This window comes from Hyla sarda, chromosome 4, assembly GCF_029499605.1.
Source record: "Hyla sarda isolate aHylSar1 chromosome 4, aHylSar1.hap1, whole genome shotgun sequence".
NCBI classification, from domain to species: domain Eukaryota; kingdom Metazoa; phylum Chordata; class Amphibia; order Anura; family Hylidae; genus Hyla; species Hyla sarda.
Genome location: NC_079192.1, coordinates 70185717 through 70210100, shown reverse-complemented (window position 1 = coordinate 70210100; position 24384 = coordinate 70185717). Strand labels below are relative to the sequence as shown.

At 43.7% G+C, this 24384-nt stretch overlaps 1 protein-coding gene across 1 annotated transcript in view; it reads left to right on the top strand.

The window, feature by feature from the left end:
• Positions 1-16952: 16952 nt before the first annotated feature.
• Positions 16953-24384, top strand: part of PROM2 (prominin 2) — a 56678-nt gene continuing 49246 nt past the window's right edge. The window contains exons 1-3 of the mRNA XM_056569790.1: positions 16953-17015; positions 17953-18016; positions 21249-21338. Coding sequence (XP_056425765.1) covers positions 16953-17015; positions 17953-18016; positions 21249-21338 — 217 coding nt within the window. The remainder of the gene's footprint in view (positions 17016-17952; positions 18017-21248; positions 21339-24384) is intronic.

The window sequence follows — 24384 nt, the reverse complement described above, 5'->3', positions numbered from 1 at the left end:
TTAAAGTGCCAGCCCCACTGACCAGAAGAAGACAAACCTGCAATACCAAACCCATGCCCCATAAAGATAAACGCTTGACTCAGCCATGCTTCCGTGTTTTGTGAATGGGGAAAGAGAAGTAAGCCGCTGCCAGACTTCTTTGCCTACTATCATCTAATGGGGGACCCCATCCACATAAGAGGATTATAGGGGACCCCATCCACATTAGAGGATTATAGGGGACCCCATCAACGTTATAGGATTAGCCAGTCTTGTCAAAATTAATGGGTTTTGCCAACATTCTATTGTGTATGGCAAGCTTTAGACCGAATGTATATAATGAAGTCCCCGATTAAGCTGACAAATTATAATTTTCGATGGTTAATACAATATAATAAATCAGTGCCATATTTTTTTTATTCTTCTATCCCAGTGCTGGAATAGTGTGTACTTTCTACTTGAACCAGAAGACACATCAAGAGGTTGGTAGTGGTGTGAAGGACTTGACTAGAACCTTGCAGGCTTTTCGATCTTCTGTAAGCAGTATTCCACAGGTATGGAAACAGAAGCTTTTGTATTTTTATAGGCTATTTTATTAAGTAATGTGAAGTAAAAGGACTATAAAAAATACCCATAGCATGATAAACACTGGGTGACAATGACACAGGTTCCATACAGGAAGCCTATGTATGCATTGGGACATATGAAAAGAAGAAACCCATGTCCTAGTTTATTCTATTCCCTTTGCTAAACTTCCCTTACCAGAAAAACTGCATTGTTTGCTAATTAGGGGATGAGGAATCGTGAAAAGGGCATAAAGGGTTAACCAGCAGACCTGTTTGTCCTGTCTGTATGTCACTGCTTGATGTGGAATTTTACTACATTTTTCTCATAGAGGTGTTTCAGTTTAGTTGTAACATTTTTTCATTCATGGCTCTTTTATTTTAAAGGAAATCTGTCAGTAGTATCACCCGCACCTGTCACCCAGGCTTGTAGTGCGGGTGATACTGATTAAAACGGTACTCACATTGTCCAGATTCACCCAGCCGTAGCCATTTATGCTAATGAGGGCCTTGGGGCGGAGCTCCAATCAGAGCTTGGGGCACGCTGATGTCATCTTCGCCCAGCGGCCGCTCCACCCGGTTCCTCAATATTCGTAACCCCCCTCCCTGCTCCTTAGTCCGTGTTAGTGTACGGCACATGCGCCATTTACTGTATACTATATAAAAATAGCGCAGTGACTGTAAAGGTTCTACCAAAATATATTAAATACAGAGGGTGATTGTATATCCCTAAGGAGATGGGAACCTAGCACACTGAGGGCTTCATATATGACCTCCTGGTAATAATATAATATAAAGTATTGTATGCTGCTTTGTATGCGCCTTAAGACTGATGTCTGTTTACTATTATGCATTGCATATATTTTGCCTTTTTGCACCTTATGTTTATGTTTACTTGTGTTGGCAGGCAGTGAAGCCCATTTTTGTCCTATCCCACCTGTGTCAGCCTTTCCCCAATATTTTAGTTTTTTAACTTAAAATAATAAAGTGTTTAATTTTTAACCTATAAATGACTCCAATTTTTCTGTGGTTGATATCGCTAACTGTATACTCCCGGAAGCTGCGTTCCCCTCGGCTTCACTGCCGCAGCCATTTTTGATAGGAAGCTGAGGGGAACACTACTCCCGAGAGTACACAGTAAATGGCGCATGCGGTGTACACTAACACGGGCAAAGGTGAATATTGATGAGCGGGGCGGAGCAGCCGCCCAGCGAAGATGATGTCAGAGTGCCCCAAGCTCGGATCAGAGCTCCGCCCGTGCCCCAAGGCCCTCATTAGCATAAGTAGAAAAACACGATTTGCAGCAGAACAGCTGGGCGAATCTGGACAATGTGAGTACTGTTTTAATCATGTGATACTACTGACAGATTTCCTTTAAAGGGGTATTCCAGGAAAAAAAACTTTTTTTTTTTAAATCATCTGGCTCCAAAAAGTTAAATAGATTTGTAAATGACTTCTGTTACAAAATCTTAATCCTTCCAATAATTATCAGCTGCTGAAGTTGAGTTGTTCTTTTCTGTCTGGCAACAGTGCTCTCTGCTGACATCTCTGCTTGTCTCGGGAACTGCACAGAGTAGAAGAGGTTTGCTATGGGGATTTGCTTCTACTCTGGACATCTCCCGAGACAGGTGTCATCAGAGAGCACTTAGACAGAAAATAAAAACTCAACTTCAGCAGCTCTTAAGTTCTGAAAGGATTAATATTATTTAATAGAAGTAATTTACAAATATGTTTAACTTTCTGGAGCCAGTTTATATATATATATATAAAAGTTTTTTCCTGGATAACCCCTTTAAGGTCTTGTCGCACCATTTTGGTTTAAAGGGGAACTCCGGCGGAAACAAGTGGAAAACAAATGTTTTCAAATCAACTGTTGCCAGAAAGTTAAACAGATGCGTAAAATACTTCTATTAAAGTAATATTAACCCTTCCATTACATATCATCTGCTGTATACTACAGAGGAAATTGTGCAGTTCTTTCCAGTATGACAACAGTGTTCTCTGCTGCCACCTCCTTGTCAGAAACTGTCCAGATTAGAAGCAAATCCCCATAGAAAACCTATCCTGCTCTGGACAGTTCCTGACATGGCAGAGGTGTCAGCACTTTTGTCAGACTGGAAAGAACAACACAAATTTCTCTGAGGTATACAGCAGCTGATAAGTACTGGAAGGGTTAAGATTTTTAAATAGAAGTAATTTACAAATCTGTTTAATTTTCTGGCACCAATTGATTTGAAAACATCTTTTTTTTCCATCGGAGTTCCCTTTAAAGTCAAGACTTCTGAGCGATAACACAAAGCTCTTGGTCCTCAAAGCAAAAACAGGGCCCTCCACTTTGTACAAAACTCGTAGGGGGAGATTTATTAAAACCTGTTCAGAGGAAAAAATGCTGAGTTGCCCATAACAACCAATCAGATCTCTTCTTTCACTTTTCAAAGGCCTTTTCAGAAATGAAAGAAGTGATATGATTGGTTGCTAAGGGCAACTCAGCAACTTTTCATCTTGACAGGTCTTGAAAAATCTCCCCCCCCCTCCCCATATAGTAGAAGATTGCGCTCACCGTTCCATAGATTGCAAGAAACCTAAGCCTCAACTCCATCCCAATGGTGCAAAGGAGAAGGATCCACCATGGCCGTGATAAAAAGTTTTGGAGTGTAAGCTTCTCCAGCACTTGTCATATTGAATAAAAAAGAGAAGTTTTTATTTCAGTCTGTTGAAAACTGGAAATATTTGGAAACCAACTGGTCTTAAAAAGTATTGAAAACCAACACGTTTCTAATCTCCGTACTGTAGATTCTTATTCATATCTAAAACGAATGCAAGACAACGAATACTGGATATACTTATCTCCAACAGGGCCCTCCAATCAGGATTTTAGCACTTGACTAGATGAATGGCCCTACTGAAATATTGAGCATGGGACTGAGGTCTGAGTGTCATTGACTGGAGAAAGATTAGAGTCTAACCTCACACAACCCCATTTAATTTGTCTGCAACTTCTGATTGTCCTAAAATTGCCCACAGCTGCAACTTTGTTACCAAACAACCCATTCACTTCTCTGTAAAGCATTGAATTTTATTAAAGTATCCCAGTCATTAAAATACATTTTTGATACTGTATGTGACACTCACATGCCAAAAAAATTGATTGGCCGGGGTATGGGTGCTCAGTCCCTCACTAATTGATAGAACAAGCCAGGAAAAGCACAAAGCTGAGCTCTTCTCTCCCCAGCTCACTGAGATCCCCATTTAGTTCAGCAAAATGAAGAGCTTGTGCTTCTCCTGGTTTGTTCTAACAATCAGTGGGGATCTGAACACCGAGACCTTGACTGGTCAAAACTTTTGTAAAATCTGCAGCAGAGAATGATTCCTGCACTCACCACAAATGTAGCCCTTCCGTAGTGAGCAAAGCCTGAACACACAGGGAGAGTGAGGCGGACAACGTCCGCCTCCCTCTCCCTGTGTGTCTAGGCTTTTCTGACTACGGAAAAGCTACGTTTGTGGAGATTACAGGAATCTATCTCTGCTTCTGATTTTATATTGCTTGATGTCTTTTGGTAACCCGATATAGTTAGACTAGATTGAGTAAACTCAGCTTCTGCCATGGTTTAGTGCTCTGTACTCATTTGCATAACTGGTGCCGCCCTATACATTTTCTTTTGGATTGATTGATCAAAACTTTTGACCTGTCAAAAATTATTTTAAATCACATGGACAATTTAGTAACATCATTTTTTTTAGAGGTAAAATAATGGCAGCTTAATTTGGTTACATCCTAGTTGGGTCAAAGTCATGGCCAGACTGAGAACCATCCACGAAAGAGTCCCCCCATGCTGTCTGTGCTGTGCTTACTTATAGCGGTTTCACCTTGCCACTCTGAGACGAATTCTATTTTTCCCACTTTAAATCCAGTATTTGATCATTTTATTTTTGATTACTTTTAAAGGGATTATAATCCCTTCAAATATACTAGTCCGACATTAAAGAAGGACATTATTTTCCATTAAGATGAGCTTTATACACTCTGACTCCTCCATGATCCCTCTCATGTGCGCGTTAATTCATAACTCAAGAAGGGGCCTGCGCTTGTGAGGCCTTCAACCCGTAACTTTATCTGCTTCACTGTGATGAGATCAGAAAGAGAGGATAATAGAGAATCCGGCTGACTGGCGTGGGATTCCGGATGCCAGTATCAGCGCCAGTATATAATTAATGTTGTAAGGAAACAAAGTCATAGCACTAGAAATGTAAGTCATCAGCAAGACATCTTAGCAGCATCTTTTTTTTGAATTTTAAAAAATGCCGGCTATATTTATTTAATGGAAATAAAATTTAAAGAACATTAAATATCAGCAAGGATAAGAGCACTGTAAGTAAGGGGCATGTTGCTCGGCATTTGAGAACAAGCTTCATACGCTCCATTGATAATATGGTCAGACAGCTGGAATCTCGTGGGAAAAAGGTAAGAAATCAAAGCAAGGACTAATCGGAAAAAAAGGGAACGTAGCAAAAGAAGGAGGTCGGCGTTGTGTAACGGCATGACAGGAGGTCACGGTAAATTTGAGATATGCCAGGAGACCACATCGATCCTGAGGCTTTACTGTAGGCCACAGCTACGAAATCTATATGACCCTTCCATCCCCACAGTTTACTGTGCTTAAAGGGGTACACCAGCCCTAAGACATCTTATCCCCTAATGGATAGGGGATAAGATGCCTGATCGTGGGGGTCCCACGCAATCTTTCATGCAGCACCACGCTATCATCAGCATCCAGATCGAACATCGCTCCGGGTCTGATGAATCATGATAACGGCGCCAGAGTAGAGATGAGCTGAATTTTCCACAAAAAATTGTTTCGGTTCGAATTTCTTTGCAGCGAATCGCTATTAAAAACGGCTCGCTTACAGCGAGCCTCAGTAGGGGTCTAGAACACTTTGCCTTGCTGTAACACGCATAGGGTGTGTGCTGGGTTAGTGAAATAATACTGTTGTTCGGTATGACATACAGATCAGAGGCGTCGCTATTAGAACTACTGTCGCAGAGCGGCAAAGTGACAGAGCCTGGAGGTGGCATCAGTATGAGGAGAGCATATAATGGCTGAAGGACAAAACATGAAGGCGGCAGAAGCATGAGGAGACCACATAAAGGCTGAATGACACAGCGTGGAGTTGGCAACAGCATGAGGAGAACATATAGTGGCTGAATGACACAGCCTGGAGGTGACAGAAGCATGAGGAGACCATATAGTGGATGAATGACACAGCCTGGAGTTTGTGGCAGCATGAGGAGACCATATAGTGGCTTAGTGACACAGCCTGGAGTTGGCGGCAGTGAGAGGAAAACACATAGTGGCTGAATGACACAGCCTGGAGGTGGTGGAAGCATGAGGAGACCATATAGTGGCTGAATTACACAGCTTGGAGGTGGCGGAAGCAGGCACAGCATGGAGTTGGCAGCAGCATGAGGAGAACATATAGTGACTTAATGACACAGCCTGGAGTTGACGGCAGCATGAGGAGAACATATAGTGGCTTAATGACACAGCCTGGAGGTGGCGGAATCATGAGGAGACCATATAGGGGCTTAATGACACAGTGTGGAGGTGGAGGCAGCATGAGGAGAACATATAGTGGCTGAATGACACAGCCTGAAGTTGGCGGCAGCATGAGGAGACCACATAGTGGCTGAGTGACACAGCATGGATTTGGCGGCAGCATAAAGTGGCTGAATGACACAGCCTGGAGGTGAATGACACAGCGTGGAGTTGGCTACAGCATATAGTGGCTGAATGACACAGTCTGGAGTTTGTGGCAGCATGAGGAGAACATATAGTGGCTGAATTACACAGCCTGGAGGTGACGGAAGCATGAGGAGACCATATAGTGGATGAATGACACAGCCTGGAGTTGGTGGCAGCATGAGGAGAACATATAGTGGATGAATGACACAGCCTGGAGTTGGTGGCAGCATGAGGAGAACATATAGTGGCTGAATGACACAGCCTGGAGTTGGCGGCAGTATGAGGAGAACATATAGTGGCTGAATGACACAGCCTGGAGGTGGCAGCCGCTATGAGGAGACCACATAGTGGCTGAATGACACAGCATGGAGTTGGCGGCAGCATATAGTGGCTGAATGACACAGCCTGGAGGTGGCGGAAGCATGAGGAGACTATATAGTAGCTGAATGATACAGCGTGGAGGTGGCGGCAGCATGAGGAGTCCACATAGTGGCTGAATTACACAGCCTGGAGGTGACGGAAGCATGAGGAGACCATATAGTGGCTGAATGACACAGTGTGGAGGTGGGGACAGCATGAGAAGACCATACAGTGCCTAAATGACACAGCGTGGAGTTGGCGGCAGCATGAGGAGAACATATAGTGGCTGAATACACAGCCTGGAGGTGGCGGCAGCATGAGGAGACCATAAAGTGGCTGAATGGCACAGTGTAGAGTTTGTAGCAGCATGAGGAGAACATATAGTGGCTGAATGACACAGCCAGGAGTTGGCAGGAGCATTAGGAGACCATATAGTGGCTTAATAACACAGCCTGGAGTTGGCGCAAGCATGAGGAGAACATATAGTGGCTGAATGACACAGACTGGAGTTGGTGGAAGCATGAGGAGATCATATAGTGGCTTAATTACATAGCATGGAGTTGGCGGCAGCATGAGGAGAACATATAGTGGCCGAATGACACAGCCTGGAGGTGGTAGCAGCACGAGGACAACATACGTGGACAGAATGAGACAGTCTGGAGGTGGCAGCAGCAGCATCAGGAGTCCTGAAAGTGACCTGGTGACAGAGTGGTGCTGTGTGTGGCAATACCAGTGCCCGGTGACAAAGGTGGGTGAAAAAAGGAGAACTTGGCATCAGATGTGTGGCATCAGGCGGGTGGCAGGATCAGAATAGTAGCTGAGGCAGGTAGGCAAAAGAAAACATTCTCTTTTGTAAAAGTGTTAGTGAGTACATGTAAGTAGTGAGGATATACATTACGTAAAACAACTTTTAATGCTTAGGATAAAATATATGGACCCCAATTTTTTTTTAAATCAAACAAAAGGAAAGGTGTGAAAAAAAACACAATGTGCCACCTACACCACCAATTATTGATGTGATGCAAAGACCTCTAAAAGGTGGAAGGGGACAATGTATGGTCCATTGTAACCGGTGGGGGTAAAAACTTCCCCTGTTGGTGTAGGTGGCACATGGTGTTTTTTGCACACCTTTTCTTTTGATTGATTTAAAAAAAGATTTTGGGTTGTGGCTGTGTAGGAACCACATTCACCCAGTGGGCCGTAAAGGACATGTATGGTCCCTGACCGTAGTTACAGCTCCACACGTCAACGCTGGTACACACCGACAGGCTCAAGGACTGGCCCACCTTCTGTTCCACAAAATTGTGCAGGGCTGGTACTGCCTTCTTCGCAAAGAAATGATGGTTTGGGACTCTACACCTCGGCTAGGTACAAGCCATCAGTTGAAATGTGCAGAGTCCACCACTTGAAAAGGGAAGGACTGCAGCACCAGCAACTTGGACAGGAGCACATTCAGCTTCTGCGCCGTTGGATGAATGGGCACATACTGTTGTCTCTTGGACATGGCTTTGCCGATGGATTGCTGGCGGAATGACTGACTCGAAGTAGTAGGAGCAGGAGCACCTGGAGCAACAGAAGATGGGTATGACACACAGCTCCCTTCGGCTGAGGTGGTGGCTTGACTGGCTGAAACAGGGAGCGGCGTGCCCGGGGTGATGCAACAGGCTGGACCACCACATTGGAGCAACGTGCCTCCCAGGCCGCTGCATATGTTGCCGCAGTGCCGTGGTGCCAACATTGGGACCCTGGCCAGGCTTCACCTTCTGCCAACACATCTTGCATGTGGCTATGTTAACCTCCTCTGGATACTTGATGAAAAACTGCCACACCGCCGAGAAGCTGATTTTCCACCAGCAGTCCACACTGATTGACTGCTACTGCTGCCGACTCCAGGAACCCCTGTTTCACTATCTCCTGTGAAGGTAGGCTGCCGCGAAGCAGGTGGTTTACCCAAGGCAGGTTTGGCTCCAGACTTTTCACTTCTGCCACCATGCTGACTCCCAACCATGCTACCACCTTGCTGGCTCAGCTGCTGCCTCATGCGCAACCTGCAACCCTCTTCTCCTGATGATGATGAAGCCCCTTCTGCACCCGGCTCCCAAGTGCAATTGTCTTCATCATCATCGAGTTGTGTCTGCACGTCACTGATGTCCTCCTCAGGTTCCTCAACAGTGTCTGCTTCAGGAGCCTTACCGCTTGCAACACCACCTCCCACGCCACTCTCCTCACCACTACTTGCCCGCCTAGCGGAGGAAGCGGCGGATGTCTCCTCCACTTCTTGGCTGGGCAGTAGCTGCTAACTGTCCTCTAGATCGTCCTCACTAAATAGTGGAGCTGAACCTACAGCATAAGATACTTCTGTGGGGGAGGGAACAGCATAGGACATAGGCAATGGGAGGACAGGGACTGCTCCCGGGCCATGCCAACTGAGGGTTGTGTCTGAGGAACCCGCCAACTGTTCACTAGGGGTGTCAGATGTCACTTGTGATGAAGTGGATGACCAGGTTAACCAATCGATGATGGCAGATGGGTTGCTGGTCGAGACACGACCTCTAGCTGATACCGGGAGCTGCCTGATAAATTTAGGCCACTGCCACTCCTATGTGCACGTCCTGGCACTTCTCAGCCTGACATACTAAGTGTGTTTATGAGGGCTGTACAATACGCTCCACTACGCTTAAAACAGTAGTGTGTTTTTTTGCCTGGCCTTTCACAGTATCTGGGCCCTTAAGACTTTAAAAGGAACCAAATAGTACACCACTTAGATTTACGTATGTGATTTGCACTTATGAGGCGAGGAAAAAGCGCTCCAGTGCGCTTAAAAAAGTATTTGTGTACAACAACAGCCAGTGTATACTTTTGCCTGGCCTTTCACAGTATCTAGGCCCTTAAGACTTTATCAGGAACACAATAATACACCATCGAGATGTACATATGTGGTATGCACTTATGAGGGGATGGCAATGCGCTCCAGTATGCTTAAAAAAGTATTTGTGTACAACACCAGGCGGTGTGTACTTTTGCCTGGCCTTTCACAGTATCAAGGCACTTAAGACTTTAACATGAACAAAATAATACACCACTTAGATGTACATATGTGGTATGCACTTATGAGGGGAGGACAATGTGCTCCAGTATACTTAAAACAGTATTTGTCTACAACACCAGCAGTACACACCAGTGCTGCAGCACACAGTCACTGTGTACTACACCCAAAATTGCACTCTCTCTCTCTCAATCTCACTCCCTTCACTATCAATGCTTCTAGACAGGATTTGGGCTTAACCTCCTGAGCGGTATTCCCGAGCGTGACTCGGGGTTAATTTTCCCTGCCAGGATCGGTAACCCCGAGTCACGCTCGGGGTAGAATTGCAGAGTTCCCGGCCGGGCTGCACGATATATCGCAAAAGCAATGCGATATACCGATGCGGCCCCCCGGGAAAACATGCGATTATCTGCTCTGGTCGGCTCCCGTTGCGGGGGCCGGCCAGAGCAGGTAAAGAAAAATACTAAAAGTCAGTGTTTCCCTACCAGGGGGCCTCCAGCTGTTCCAAAACTACAACTCTCAGCATGCCCGAACAGCCAAAGGCTGTCCGGGCATGCTGGGAGTAGTAGTTTCACAACAGCTGGAGGCCCCCTGGTAGAAAAACACTGAGCTAAGTGTAAAAGGAAGAAGTAGTAAAATAAAAAAACTTTTGCTCACCTAGTCCCGGTCCCTGCAGATGTCGTTCCCCTCCGTGCGGTCCGGGGTGTCCTCTCTTCACTATTCATCTTCTAGGACCTTTCACTTTTCAGCCAATCACAGGCCGCAGTGGTGTAAAGCCTGTGATTGGCTGAAGGGGAAAGGGCTTGTTCTGCAGCAAATACACTAGGTTTGAAATCTGCCGGCAAACCTAGTGTATTTGCTGCAGGACAAGGTGAGAAGGGGGGGGGGGGGGAAGAATGTGACAAGGGGGGAATGTGACAGGGGGGGAATGTGACAGGGGGGGGAATGTGACAGGGGGGGAGGGGAATGTGACATGAAGGGGGGATGTGACTGGGGGGGAATGTGACAGGGGGGGGGATGTGACTGGGGGGGAATGTGACAGGGGGGGGAATGTGACAGGGGGGGACTGTGACAGGGGGGGAATGTGACTGGGGGGGAATGTGACTGGGGGGAATGTGACAAGGGGGGAATGTGACAGGGGGGGAATGTGACTGGGGGGGAATGTGACTGGGGGGGAATGTGACTGGGGGGAATGTGACAAGGGGGGAATGTGACAGGGGGGGAATGTGACTGGGGGGGAATGTGACTGGGGGGGAATGTGACTGGGGGGAATGTGACAAGGGGGGAATGTGACAAGGAATGTGACTGGGGGGGATGTGACAGGGGGGCATGTGACAGGGGGGATGTGACAGGGGGGGAGGGGAATGTGACATGAAGGGTGGATGTGACAGGGGGGGAGGGGAATGTGACATGAAGGGGGGATGTGACAGGGGGGGAGGGGAATGTGACATGAAGGGGGGATGTGACAAGGGGGGGGATGTGACAGGGGGAGGGGAATGTAACATGAAGGGGGAGAATGTGACAAGGGGGGGGAATGTGACAAGGGGGGAAGAATGTGACAAGGAGGGGGGAGAATGTGACGGGGGATGTGACAAGGGAGAGGGGAATGTGACGGGGGAGATGTGAAATGGGCGGAGGGAGATGTGAAATTGAGTTAAAAAAAATTGTACCGCTTTTGGTACACATTTTCAGACAGAATCATACCGCCAGGGAGGTTAAGGTGAATCGCTGATGTTCAGTGCAACACACTGCTCTCTGTCCCTCTCTGTAATAGAACGCTGTAGTTACAGGGAGTTGAATCGCTGCTGTAAAAAAAAATTTCTGTGCAACACACACTGCTCTGCTCTCTGTCCCTCTCTGTGCAACAGAATGCTGATGTGAATGGGAGGTGAATCTCTGTTGGAAAAATGCTTTTCTGTGCAACACACAGCGCTGTCTGTCCCTCTCTATCTCTCTGAAATAAAAGGCAGAAGTGACTGGTCACAAGATGGCTGCCATTTATAAAGGGCTGTGAAATCGCAGGGGTGGCTGGCTGCTGATAGGCCGCATGCTGCATGCGATTCAGGGTCATCCCACCTACCCTTGTTCCCACCTTCCCAGGATTCCTTTCCCCATGTCCTCACATTGTCCTCACATGTGGATCCGCCATTTTAGATGCCCTGGAGGCTGGACGGCACTAAATGGAGTTTAATTAAGCGATTTGCGCAATCAAATTGTGGCAATATTCAGATTCGTTGCAAATCAAATTTTTCCTGAAATTCTTATCAAATTTGGATTTGGCAGATTCGATTCGCTCATCCCTAGGCCGGAGTATCGTGACATCATGGCTCCACCCCTGTGTGATGTCACGCTCTGCCCCCTCCATGCAAGCCTATGGGCTTTCATTGAGGGGGCGGAGCGTGACATTACACGGGTTGGAGCCGTGACATCACGATACTCCGGACCCGTGATCGTGATTCATCAGACCCGAAGCGAACATTGAGGGGGCGGAGCGTGACATCACACGGGGGTGGAGCCTTGACATCACGATACTCCGGCCCGTGATCGTGATTCATCAGACCCGGAGTGATGTTCGCTCCGGAGGCTGAGGATAGCACGGTGCTGCATGAAAGATTGCAGGGGTCCCCAGCAGCGGGACCCCCGCTATCAGGCATTTTTTCCCCTATCCTTTGGATAGGGAATAAGATATTTTAGGGCCGGAGTACCCCTTTAATCTCCCTCAAGTATAACCTCCGGCTGAGCATGACTTTGAGGGTGTAATTGTCCTAGGAGCTGGCAGAGAGTCTTAATGAAAGCAATCTGTGGCATAATCATTGCTAGGTAGAACAGTCACAGCAGTGGTAGAGATTTTATTATATCTGTCTATTTTATATTAAACTATTGAATCAAATATTATTTATTGGGGTATCTGCTTTAGGAAACCTATTTTAAAAATCCAATCATGAGACTTAGAGATGGTACATGGGGCCCTAACCAATCAAGCAACATCTCCCTCTCGGGAGTCATGTCCATGCATTGCAATGACGACCCTTTGAGTATTCTCAATTCAACAAGAAATGCCCTCCTCACAGGATAGGGGATAACTTGGGTAATAATGGTGGTCTGACCTCTGGGTCCCCTGTTGTTCCCAAGGATGCATTAAAGTGTGGCCTGCAATTAACAGAGTAGACATGGCATAACTAGAGAAGGCCACAATTTACTGGTATTCTCAGGACCGGTGCTGTGTGACTTCCACAAATGTGCAAGCTATTCTCTATTTTGTGGATAGGGAATAACTGGCTGAAGTGAAAACACCCCTTTAACTTATGAAAAATGGTGTAATGCTTTATTTCTCCTGCAGAGGCACTGCAGGAAAATTCAACGTCTGTTGCTTTCTTACAGGCCTCAGCAGTGATGCCAGTAAGAATGGCACATAACCACTGGTCCTGTTGCTCACACTGTGGTATGGCACATCATCATTTATGTAAATTAAGACAAGCAGGATGACCACTGAAGTGTTGGCATTTCCTGCTGCCATATTTTTTACCTCTTGGACCACCCAATAAAGCTAAGTAGGTTGAACTAACCAAACTCTAGAGTACTCATCTCAGGAACGGTTGAACTAACCAAACTCTATAGTACTCAGGAACCAGAATGCATTAGGGATACTTCCAGTAAGTCTATAATGTACACAGTATGGCTTATTTATTTGATAGCAATTAGGTTTTGTCTATTTAGGATTATATTGGTTTCTATATTCCTATGCATGAATATGGCCTTACAGAATATGTCTCTTCTTTGACTAAAACCTCATTCCGCATACTGCTAAATTGAAGTCATTGTCCCCGAAACACTGGGATGTGGTTTTTAATGTTTATAATGGAATGTAGACAAATCTGTCCACAAATCTGTCCACAAAAGCACTGAACAATAGCTGATGGTCATTCTAGGCACAACCTTCTTTACATTTACAGATTAACTGCAGGAGACTAGGAAAACATGGTGACTCTCTATCAAATATCATGTATGGTTGCCTAAGTCCCATTGTTAGCACAATTGCAACACACTTGTCACACCCTTCATTATCTGCTGGTTGAAAAGAGATTTGTTTGCAATAAACACAGCCTTTAAAAATAATTCAATTTTAGGGGAGGTTACCAAACAATGATAGCCATAGCTCACGAACATAGCTGTAGGCAGGTTAGAGATAGCAGTCACACCTAGTCAGGTTCCAGAACCTTGAGGGACTTAAATACTACTCAGCAGCAGAAAAAGACACTAGGATTCTAAATGGTAGGTAGGGGGCATTGGGGCTCAGGAGCTTCAAAGTACACCTTGCCACAGGAAATGGTATTGTGCCTGTAAAATTTAGTATTGGTCCTCACAGCAGAATGGAGAATGGTAATAGCTCCCATGAGTAATGGGGAAATGGTTGATACATTTATGACCTACTAGACTCCTGGCAACACCACCAACCAGCTGTTTAAAGGGGCTGCATGGAAAGACAAGCACTGCATCTCCTTTAAATATCTAATCCATAGAAGTGTCAAGAATCAGTCCCCCACTGATCTAATATTGATGGCCTATCGGGAGAAGAGGCCATCAGTTTTATAAGGTAGATATTCTACTGCAGAGGTAGAATATTCAATTTCTTGACTCAACAGGGGAACAAGTACCCAGTGAAAGATTAGCGAACACATGGAGAAGGAGAAATGTCGGCACTGCCGCACTCACGATTCTGCCGGAGTATACTGGATCACTGCACCTTCAGGTCCAAATGCCACAAGTCCGGTGCTCAGTCCGCCATAAGCATAAGCGTAGAAAACTTGAAAGAAGAGATCGCAGACGGCACTCACGGAAACAGCAAGAAGTTTAATTCGGGATCGCTGGTCCACGCAACAACAACGACAGGTAAGTCGACCGGTTTCGCGCTACACAGAGCGCTTACACGTGACCTCTGACATCAATTAACCCTTCCCCCTTAAATACATACACCAGGTAATACAAAAATAGAAAACTAGACATTACAGGGTTAAAAGCACAAATATGGTGTGTGGTATAGAAAGACTAGCATTAGTGTTTACTAATTTAGCTATGACAGCGCCTAAAACTGTGTAACACTAACGGAGGTAATGCATAGTATTTAAAACGCTAGGTGTGAACATAGATCCTATGCTAACAACATCCACCTGCACTATGGAAATACATTAAAATCCTCCCGTAGGTTTAATCCTAGTGGTCCTATGGCGTCTGTAAGTATAATCATTTCAGATTCTTTTTGTAACAATAATTTGTGTCTATCTCCACCAAATTTTAAGGGCGCAACTGTTTTTAATCCTAGGAATTTTAAATCTTCAACTTTGTTATTATGTTTATATTTCATATGTTCTATTACTTTTGGGCAGCCTTTTCCAGTAGTGAGTGAACGAAAGTGTTCCCTAATTCTTTTATGCAAAGGTCTTATGGTCTTCCCAATATAGTAAAAACCGCATGTACAAACTAATGCATAAACGATATAGGTAGATTTACATGTCACAAAATCATGGATATCAATATTCTGTGACCCTAAATGTATGTTTTTCGTTTGTATCATGTGAGAACATAAATTGCACTGTCCACATTTAAAACATCCTTGTGGTTTAGATTTTTCTATCCAATTTTTGGGCGTATCATCTTGTAATCTACCTCGTACAATATGATCTCTAATATTCTTAGTTCTGCGAAAAGAAATTAATGGTTTATTCAACTGTGTTTTACTTAAAATATCATCCTGCTGGAGAATATGCCAATTTTTATGTATCGCAGACCTAATTTTATTTTCCATAGGGCTGTACATAAAGGAAAACGTAAAATTTTTTGTTTGATTTTCTGTATTTAATTTAGCACGGTCATTATCATGTGTTTTATGTTTTTTATGCAACAATTGACTGCGAGGTATTTTCCTGACCTTAAGTAGTGCCTCACTCAGGATAGATATAGGGTAGCCCCTCTCTTTTAGTCTGTCCCATAATTGTTTCGCCTGTATTTCAAATGTTTCCGTAGTGGTATTTATCCGTTTCAATCGGACAAATTGTCCGAAAGGAAGGGATTTTTTGACATGTTGAGAATGAAAGCTGTCATATCTAAGTAAGGAATTAGTAGCTGTAATTTTTCTAAATCCAATTTGGATTGGATTTGGATTACCCAAAAGTAATAGAACATATGAAATATAAACATAATAACAAAGTTGAAGATTTAAAATTCCTAGGATTAAAAACAGTTGCGCCCTTAAAATTTGGTGGAGATAGACACAAATTATTGTTACAAAAAGAATCTGAAATGTTTATACTTACAGACGCCATAGGACCACTAGGATTAAACCTACGGGAGGATTTTAATGTATTTCCATAGTGCAGGTGGATGTTGTTAGCATAGGATCTATGTTCACACCTAGCGTTTTAAATACTATGCATTACCTCCGTTAGTGTTACACAGTTTTAGGCGCTGTCATAGCTAAATTAGTAAACACTAATGCTAGTCTTTCTATACCACACACCATATTTGTGCTTTTAACCCTGTAATGTCTAGTTTTCTATTTTTGTATTACCTGGTGTATGTATTTAAGGGGGAAGGGTTAATTGATGTCAGAGGTCACGTGTAAGCGCTCTGTGTAGCGCGAAACCGGTCGACTTACCTGTCGTTGTTGTTGCGTGGACCAGCGATCCCGAATTAAACTTCTTGCTGTTTCCGTGAGTGCCGTCTGCGATCTCTTCTTTCAAGTTTTCTTCCCAGTGAAAGATTACAAGCATCATGTGGGAAATATAACCATACACATTTTACTGAAATTATTGTCAGTTACTGATGACAACTAACTACTCAGTCCCCAGTATATGGACACTAATACAAGAATAGGTTGAGTCTAAGAGCCTCTCTGTTAAAGCAGCACTCTTTTCCATCTGAGTATGAGAACACCATCTATGATCCTTTTAGGGCATATGGACAAGGGTAAATACCCAGGTTGCCCAACTTGTAGCCTGTGGGTCCAACATGGAGGTGCAGGCTGCTGGATATCTCTAGCTGTAACCACACCAAAGAGGAAATTCTCTTTGAAGTTTCATGAGGTCCAGGTCCAGGCCCTGTGCTCCATGTCAAACAGTTGCCCACCCAGGACTTGCCACTTGCATGTAAGTCCTGAGTGACAGCACATCTCCTGCACAGGCCCACCCCCAAATAAAAGGAAAATAGGGGTGATGATGCAATATCACATGAGTGACAGGTGAGTGCGCCCTCAACTGCTGAAAGAGTATGCAATTTCTGGTTCCCCCTGCTAGAGAGCAGCTGCATTGTTTCCTGCCTTTTGTTATAGAGGTGTGTAGTACAGTGTCCAGATTTGGGGGGTGGGGATGCTATTGGTAGTGATGTTGGAGTGTGCTTGGGGGGTTGGTGGTCTTATGGTGGGCGTGTGGTGTACTCCAGAGTACTATTGGTGGTGTGCCACAATGGGAGTCATAAGTGTGGTATTGAGCAATGAACCATCCTCTATGACATCCATATGTCCTAATTGGTCATGTGACTGGTCATGTGATTGGGTTGCCTTCATTAAACCATACTACTCATGATATTCTATCCAAAAGCTATAATTGTGAATTTAAATAATGGTATTGAGAGTGGGGGCACCTCCTGAATAGTCATTCCAGGGTCCAGACTTTAAGAAGCTAAGTAGGAGAACAACTTTATGGGCTAACATACAGATCTGCTCTAAAGTCTACTATTTTTGTTGCTGTATACTTCTACAAAGTCTCAAGCCCTATTGCCCTAATAAACATTACTGAGAACAATCTCTTTGCTGAAATGCTTAGTAGGTAGATGTAATGGGCCTCTTTGTGTTCACTGTCAGACGCAGTGAGTATTATTAAGTTCCCTGCAATGAAGCTAAAAATCTGCTCTATTTAGGACCATGAAACAAATTCTCGGCACATTAGATGTTGTTTTGAGGTTTTTGTATTTGCAGGTTTTCTTCACCCACACGACCTACTTAATGGAAGTCACCGCTGTAATAAGCAGGCAAAGCCATTCCAGCACAGTGTATTGGGCTCTATTAGATCTGCCTGGCAACCTCAAGGAACCATTACCTGGATGAGTTTCTGGTGTCATGGAAAAAAATTAGTATCTTTTCAGGAAAGAATATAATGTTACTGTCTATAATCGTTCAACATGATGGGGAAAGATTTATGGTCTAGATAATAGGAGTCATACATATCAGAAGAGTAAATTAATATCATGTAAATGTTTCTCTTTATTTCAGGCCATTGATAGGCTGGTTTTAGAATATTCAGTCCCAAAATCAAGAGTTCTTGATGATTTAAAAAGTAAGTATAAATGTGTATCTACAAAATACATGCAACATAGTCACATGTATCTCTTGCGTAGAGACCTAAATGCCAACACATGAAGAACAATACCACAAAAGAGTCACAGTTTCAAAAAATAATTTATATCCACAAACATACATAGAAAGGGAAATCCCACAGTAAAGCAAAAAAAAAAAAAAGGCCAAATGTCATGTTAAAGGAGAAGTATCATGGAAAAATACTGGGGCCCCAAGCGATCTCCTGTACTCGGCCATGGCTCTCTCCGGGAAAGCTGGGTCACAACCCCCACACAGAGCGGTGGCCGACATGCCCTCTTCATATATCTCTAAGGGAAAGCCAAAGACAGCCGAACTGCTCTCCCATAGAGATATATGGAGGGGACTTGTCGGCCGCAGCTTCATGCGGGGGTCGTGATGCTGTGATCCTGGAGAGAACCCCAGAGGTCAGACCCCCTCGTTCTAAAACTTATCCCCTAACTTGCAGATCGGGGATACGTTTTCTTCTATGATACTTCTCCTTTAAAAGGGGTACTCCAGTGGAAATGTTTTTTTTATTATTATTTTTTTTTAAATCAACAGGTACCAAAAAGTTTAACAGATTTGTAAATTATGTGATGTGTGTGTGTTATAAATATAGAATATATTTATAGATACCAGTCCTCAAAAGTACTGCAGGTACAGAGTGAAATAGAGGGATAATAGCGAAGAATAAACAGATAAAGAGAAAGAACAATAGTAAAATTAATGCAAAATTTATTTATATCAAATGATGTATGTCGTCACCTTTAGCAGGGCCCTTGCGTGGGGTGAACGGCAATATTAATTAATAACAAAAATATGGATAGTATATATTAATAATAATGAATTAAAAATTAAAAGGTATAATAACATTTATAAAATAGCGCTTGAATAGATATGCTATATGTGGAAATATTCACAGTCGCTATTGCACTTAGTCCATTTGAATAGAATCCGTATGATCCGTATGATACAGTAATACAGTAATAATTATTAATATATACTATCCATACCTTTTAATTTTTAGCGCTAAGTGCATACGGATTCTATTCAAATGGACTAAGTGCAATAGCGACTGTGAATATTTCCACAGTGCTCTCTGCTGACACCTCTGTCCATGTCAGAGCAGGAGCAAATCCCCATAGCAAACCTCTCCTGCTCTGGACAGTTCCTGACATGGACAGCGGTGTCAGCAGAGAGCACTTTGGTCAGACAGAAAAGAACAACTCAACTTCCGGAGGAGCGTACAGCAGTTGATAAGTACTGGAAGGATTAAGATATAAATACATACATACATATATTTGTATACATTATGGATGAAAATGTATAAATTGTATAAAAAATAAATTAAAAAAATATGTATTATAAACAGTGGATAATATTGTGGTTATAGAAGTGTGGATAGGGTTCTTCAGAAGGTGTCCCTAGTGTTTATCTCCTATGTCAGTGTTTCCCTAGCAGGGTGCCTCCAGCTGTTACTGCAACTCCCAGCATGCCCAAAGGCTGTCCAGGTATGCTGGGAGTTGCAACAGCTGGAGGCACACTGATTGGGAAACACTTTCCTATGTATAAGTAAATTAGATTGAGCTGCAATACCTGACACAGCCCACGGACAAGAGTGGCACTGTTTGCGTGTAAAAATAGAATGGGAGAGATTTATCAAAATCTGTTCAGAGGAAAATTTGCTGAGTTACCAATAGCAACCAATCAAATAGCTTTGACAAATCTTCCCCAATACCTTTAGGCATTGTACCCTTGTACCCTTGCTGCCCTGTCAGGTGGCCTGCCTTCAGTGTCCCCTGGGCCTCCTTGTACTTGTCCCACCATGTACATATGTTTACCATGTATTGTACTGTGTAATGTGTGAAGAAAGCGTTGTCACTTTAAGACTGTTTAACATGTGAGTTGTCATGTGATTGTGACCAGGTGACCTAGGGGTGACCAATGGGACCCCACCAGATTCTCCCCCATATAAGCCCTGGGTGGAGCCTCTGCTCACTCTCTTGGAGCTTAGAGCTCTTGTTGCTGAGGTCCAGTGCAGTCGAGTCTAGGAGAGTGTCAGGAGTCATAGGAGGCCTCAAGTAGGCTACAGTCACAGTGTTGTCAGTCACAAGTCAGTCATCTGTCAAGTTAGCGTGGCCTGCACTAAATTGTCCCATTCTACTACAAGTCCCAGCAAGCCCTTAAGGTCTCTGAAGTCACTGGTCTCCTCCGTCGGCCTGGCTGAACTGTATGGACATTTCCATCTGTCCATCCTCAGTAAAGCTACTGTTATCTGTAACTTGGCGTCAGAGTCATTATCGCCTCCGTGCCTAGCCCAAGATCCAGCGGTATACCTTCGGGTGGTATTGAGGGTAAACCACCCACTGGTGTCATGAAAACAAGGGTAATGCCATTTGCCCCTAGGGTAATTCCATATGCCCTGCATCACACCTCATACCACATTCACATATCGCATCTTTTGTGCAAAAAACTGCAGTAATTTGCCCATTTAGAGGTACAAAAGGAGGCCAAGAAATAGACTTCTTTATCCACTTATTGGGGGAAATTTATCAAAACCTGTCCAGAGGAAGAGTTGCTGAGTTGCCTATAGCAACCAATCAGATTGCTTCTTTCTTTTTTTGAAATGTTTAAAAAAAAAATGAAAGAAGCAATCTGATTGGTTGCTATGGGCAACTGGTCAACTTTTTATCTACACAGGTTTTGATAAATCTCCCCCCATTGAGATCAATGGAACATAATGGAAAAACGGCACACATTTTATTATATAACCGTTATTTTAGAGTTTTTTTTATTTATTCTTTTTTTTTTTTAAGCAAAAGATGTGGAAACAAATGGGATATGTGTGAACATGGCCTTAAGCCAAATGCTGCCGATTGACATTAGCGATTCATTCTTCCCAGAATATTGTTGCTCTCTCTTCCTCTTTCTTGCTCAAGTGTTCATTTCAAATGAGCTCTTGAATGAAATGCGCGGCATTGTGCGAGCTTCTAATAGCTCGGAGCTTTGTTAAGAGCAATTATGTTGTTTCGATAAATGGAATCACCAGCTACAAATGCTTCATTTATCACTATCTCTGACGCAGCCATTAGCCATTCATGGCAGGGATCACAGGCTCTGATTTGTAGGGTTTTCAAGTATCCAGCTCATCGTATGTCACGACAGAATGCGTGAGATCTAAATATGTTCTTCTCTGTGTGGTGTCCTCATAGGCTTCGGTCCAGCCGTGAATGATATGGTGAATGCCAAGATGAATAATGAGATTCAGCCTCTCCTAGAAGAGTCGCTCCAGACAGCAAGAGGTAAATGTACTTTCCACCACTGGTACTGTTAAGTTTACCTTAACCACCTTTCTCAGTGCTAATCCAGCCTTTTATTAAAGACGGCATTACCAAAGACAATCTGGTTGCTATAAAATTATTTCTTGACAACCCTATATAAAAAGCAATGTTTGGAGAAACACAGCTACACTCCAGCCCTCTGAAAGTACCTGTGCAGCAGACCCGCCGGCACCGCCCCAGCTTCAAACACCAAAGTCTAAGTAGAAAATGAATGTCCATCACTAGGTGTTCAGGTAAAAAAAATGTTTGCGCTTTATTGGGATACAACAGGATAAAACAGGCACGATGAAACCTTTGACGCATTTCACACACTAGTGCACTTAGTCATAGAGTGGTTTCACAACACAACATGACATGTTAAAATGCTCATGGAATCGGATCACATGACAAACTTAAAGCAAACAGCTGGAAAACATGGTCCGGATTTGTGTCCAGCATAATTACATACTTACACAGGTATAGTTATTAAGCATGATATACATACATATTTCACATAGCAGAATACAGTTTAGAGAATTCAATACACAGTGATAAGGTCCAATCTCTGATTCAATCCCTGTTGGTGGATCGTTTTAAGGGCAAACATCTAGAATGTTTTCCTGTTTAGTGAAAATCCCTATATAGTGGTGCGTAATGCTGATAAGGGCGACAACATTGTTGTCCTGGACTCTGATCTATAGGGTTTTCAAAAAATTGTAAATTGAAAGTTGTAAGTTGAACCATGATATGTTGCAGGATGAAAAAATATATAAACATCTGAAAGAAAACCCCATGGAATGGGTAAAAACTAAACTTACAAAGGTACTGAGAGAAAGAGTAACAATGGGAGTGCTAGATGAAAAATTAGAAAAAGAAAAATACTTGTATGTAGAAAACCCAGTGGTGCCGGTCTTCCATTCGCTTCCAAAATTCCACAAGGGACTCTTTTCTCCACTTGTTAGACCTATAGTGGAGAGATTGGGCGAATGGGTAGACTTTTATCTACAGCCTCTCACAAAAATTTCCCCAACGCACATCAGGGACACTAGCCATACCATCGCCATGTTGGAGAATTTACAATGGGATGATAGATTTGCGTGGGCTACATGGGACTTTGTTGCCTTGTATCCTTCCATTCCCTGGAACAAAGGGATGGATGCCTTATGTTTTTGTTTGAACAATTACAGTACATACTCCCCTGGTCTGAAGGAATATCTCATGATAGCGGTAGAATTTTTGTTCAATCATAATTTCTTTATGTTTGATGAGAAATATTTCATTCAGACCAGGGGAGCTCCCATGGGGGCTAAGTACTCGCAATCGCTGGCAAATATATTTATAATATTTTGGGAAATACAGTTTATTTTCTCTCCAGACAATCCTTTTTTTGATTGCATCCAATAGATAGGGTGTTTAATTGACAACCTGCTTATCATATGGAAGGGTAAAAGGCAACAGTTTGACAGATTTGTAGAGTATATTAATGGAAACAATCTAAATCTCAAATTTACATGACACTTTGACACAGAAAAAAATGTATTTCCTTGATGTAACATTATCCATTTGTGCAAACTATATCATTTTTAGTCCCTATCGCAAGGAAACAGCCACCAATTCCATATTACTTGCCATATAATGTCACCCCATACATGTTACTCAAAATATACCATATCTGGAACTATGTAGGTTAAAAAGGAACTGTACACAGAATGACATTTTTTCACAGGAAGCAGAACAACTTAAAGGGGTTCTCCACTGCTTTAACCTTCTTGGGGCAGTTAGGTAGTACTGTGGCTATATGTTATTACCCCTTTGTTTCCTGCTGGTAACCCTACTGTAGTTGGGTTATTTTTTACCTGATTTTCAAATCCGGAAGCTGGTTACTTCATTAGTTTGCTGGCTTTCTTCGACCACTGTTTTTTTTTTCAGCCGCCGCCGCCATCTTTCCATCGCTACGTCACCCTGCAGGGTGTTGTGTTGGAGGCCGGCCTGCCCCACGCCCCGTACGTGCCCGCCTCCCGCGCTGATGAATATTCCAATGTCATAATCGCGGACCTCCTTCGTTTCAGCTTCTTATAAGCTGATTGCTGACTGGGCTGTTCGCGGCGAATCGGCTCCGTTGTTGGGCGCATGCGCAGTTCGTCCTCGGTCGGGAGGGTCATCTGCCAGAGAGCGCCTAGCAAACTTTCGGGAGTGTTAATACCCCAGCATGTCAGTCCCGAAGCTGAAAACACAATGGCACATGCGCAGATGACCCTCCCGACTGAGGATGAACTGCGCATGCGCCCAACAACGGAGCCGATTCGCCGCGAGCAGCCCAATCAGCAATCAGCTTATAAGAAGCTGAAAGGAAGGAGGTCCGCGATTATGATGGTGGAATATTCATCAGCGCGGGAGGCGGCCACGTACGGAGCGTGGGGCAGGCCAGCCTCCAACACAACACCCTGCAGGGTGACGTAGTGATGGAAAGATGGCGGCGACTGAAAAAAAGCAGTGGTCGAAAAAAGCCAGCAAACTAATGAAGTAACCAGCTTCCGGGTTTGAAAATAAGGTAAAAAATAACCCAACTACAGTAGTGTTACCAGCAGGAAACAAAGGGGTAATAACATATAGCCACAGTACTACCTAACTACCCCAAGAAGGTTAAAGCAGTGGAGGACCCCTTTAACAAGAGAATAGAGGAGAGGGGGTACACTAAAAAGAACTTAAATAGTGCCATGCAAAAAGTCAGTGAAAAGGACAGAAACACTCTAATAAGAGGACAAAAGAAGGTACGAAAAAACAAGCCAAATATTGCTAATAAAATTAATAAAAAAACAGCATTTGTTATGGCGTATAGTGCACAATTTGCAGCTATAAAACAAATCATTACAAAGTATTTACCAGTAGTGGAGATGGATACAGCTTTAAGGGAAGTTATCGCATCGGGTGTGAACATAGTCCCTAGGAGAGGATCGACATTAGGCTCAGTGCTTTCACCTAGCATGTACAAGAGTAAAAATAGCTCTAGACAGGAGAATGTGCACTG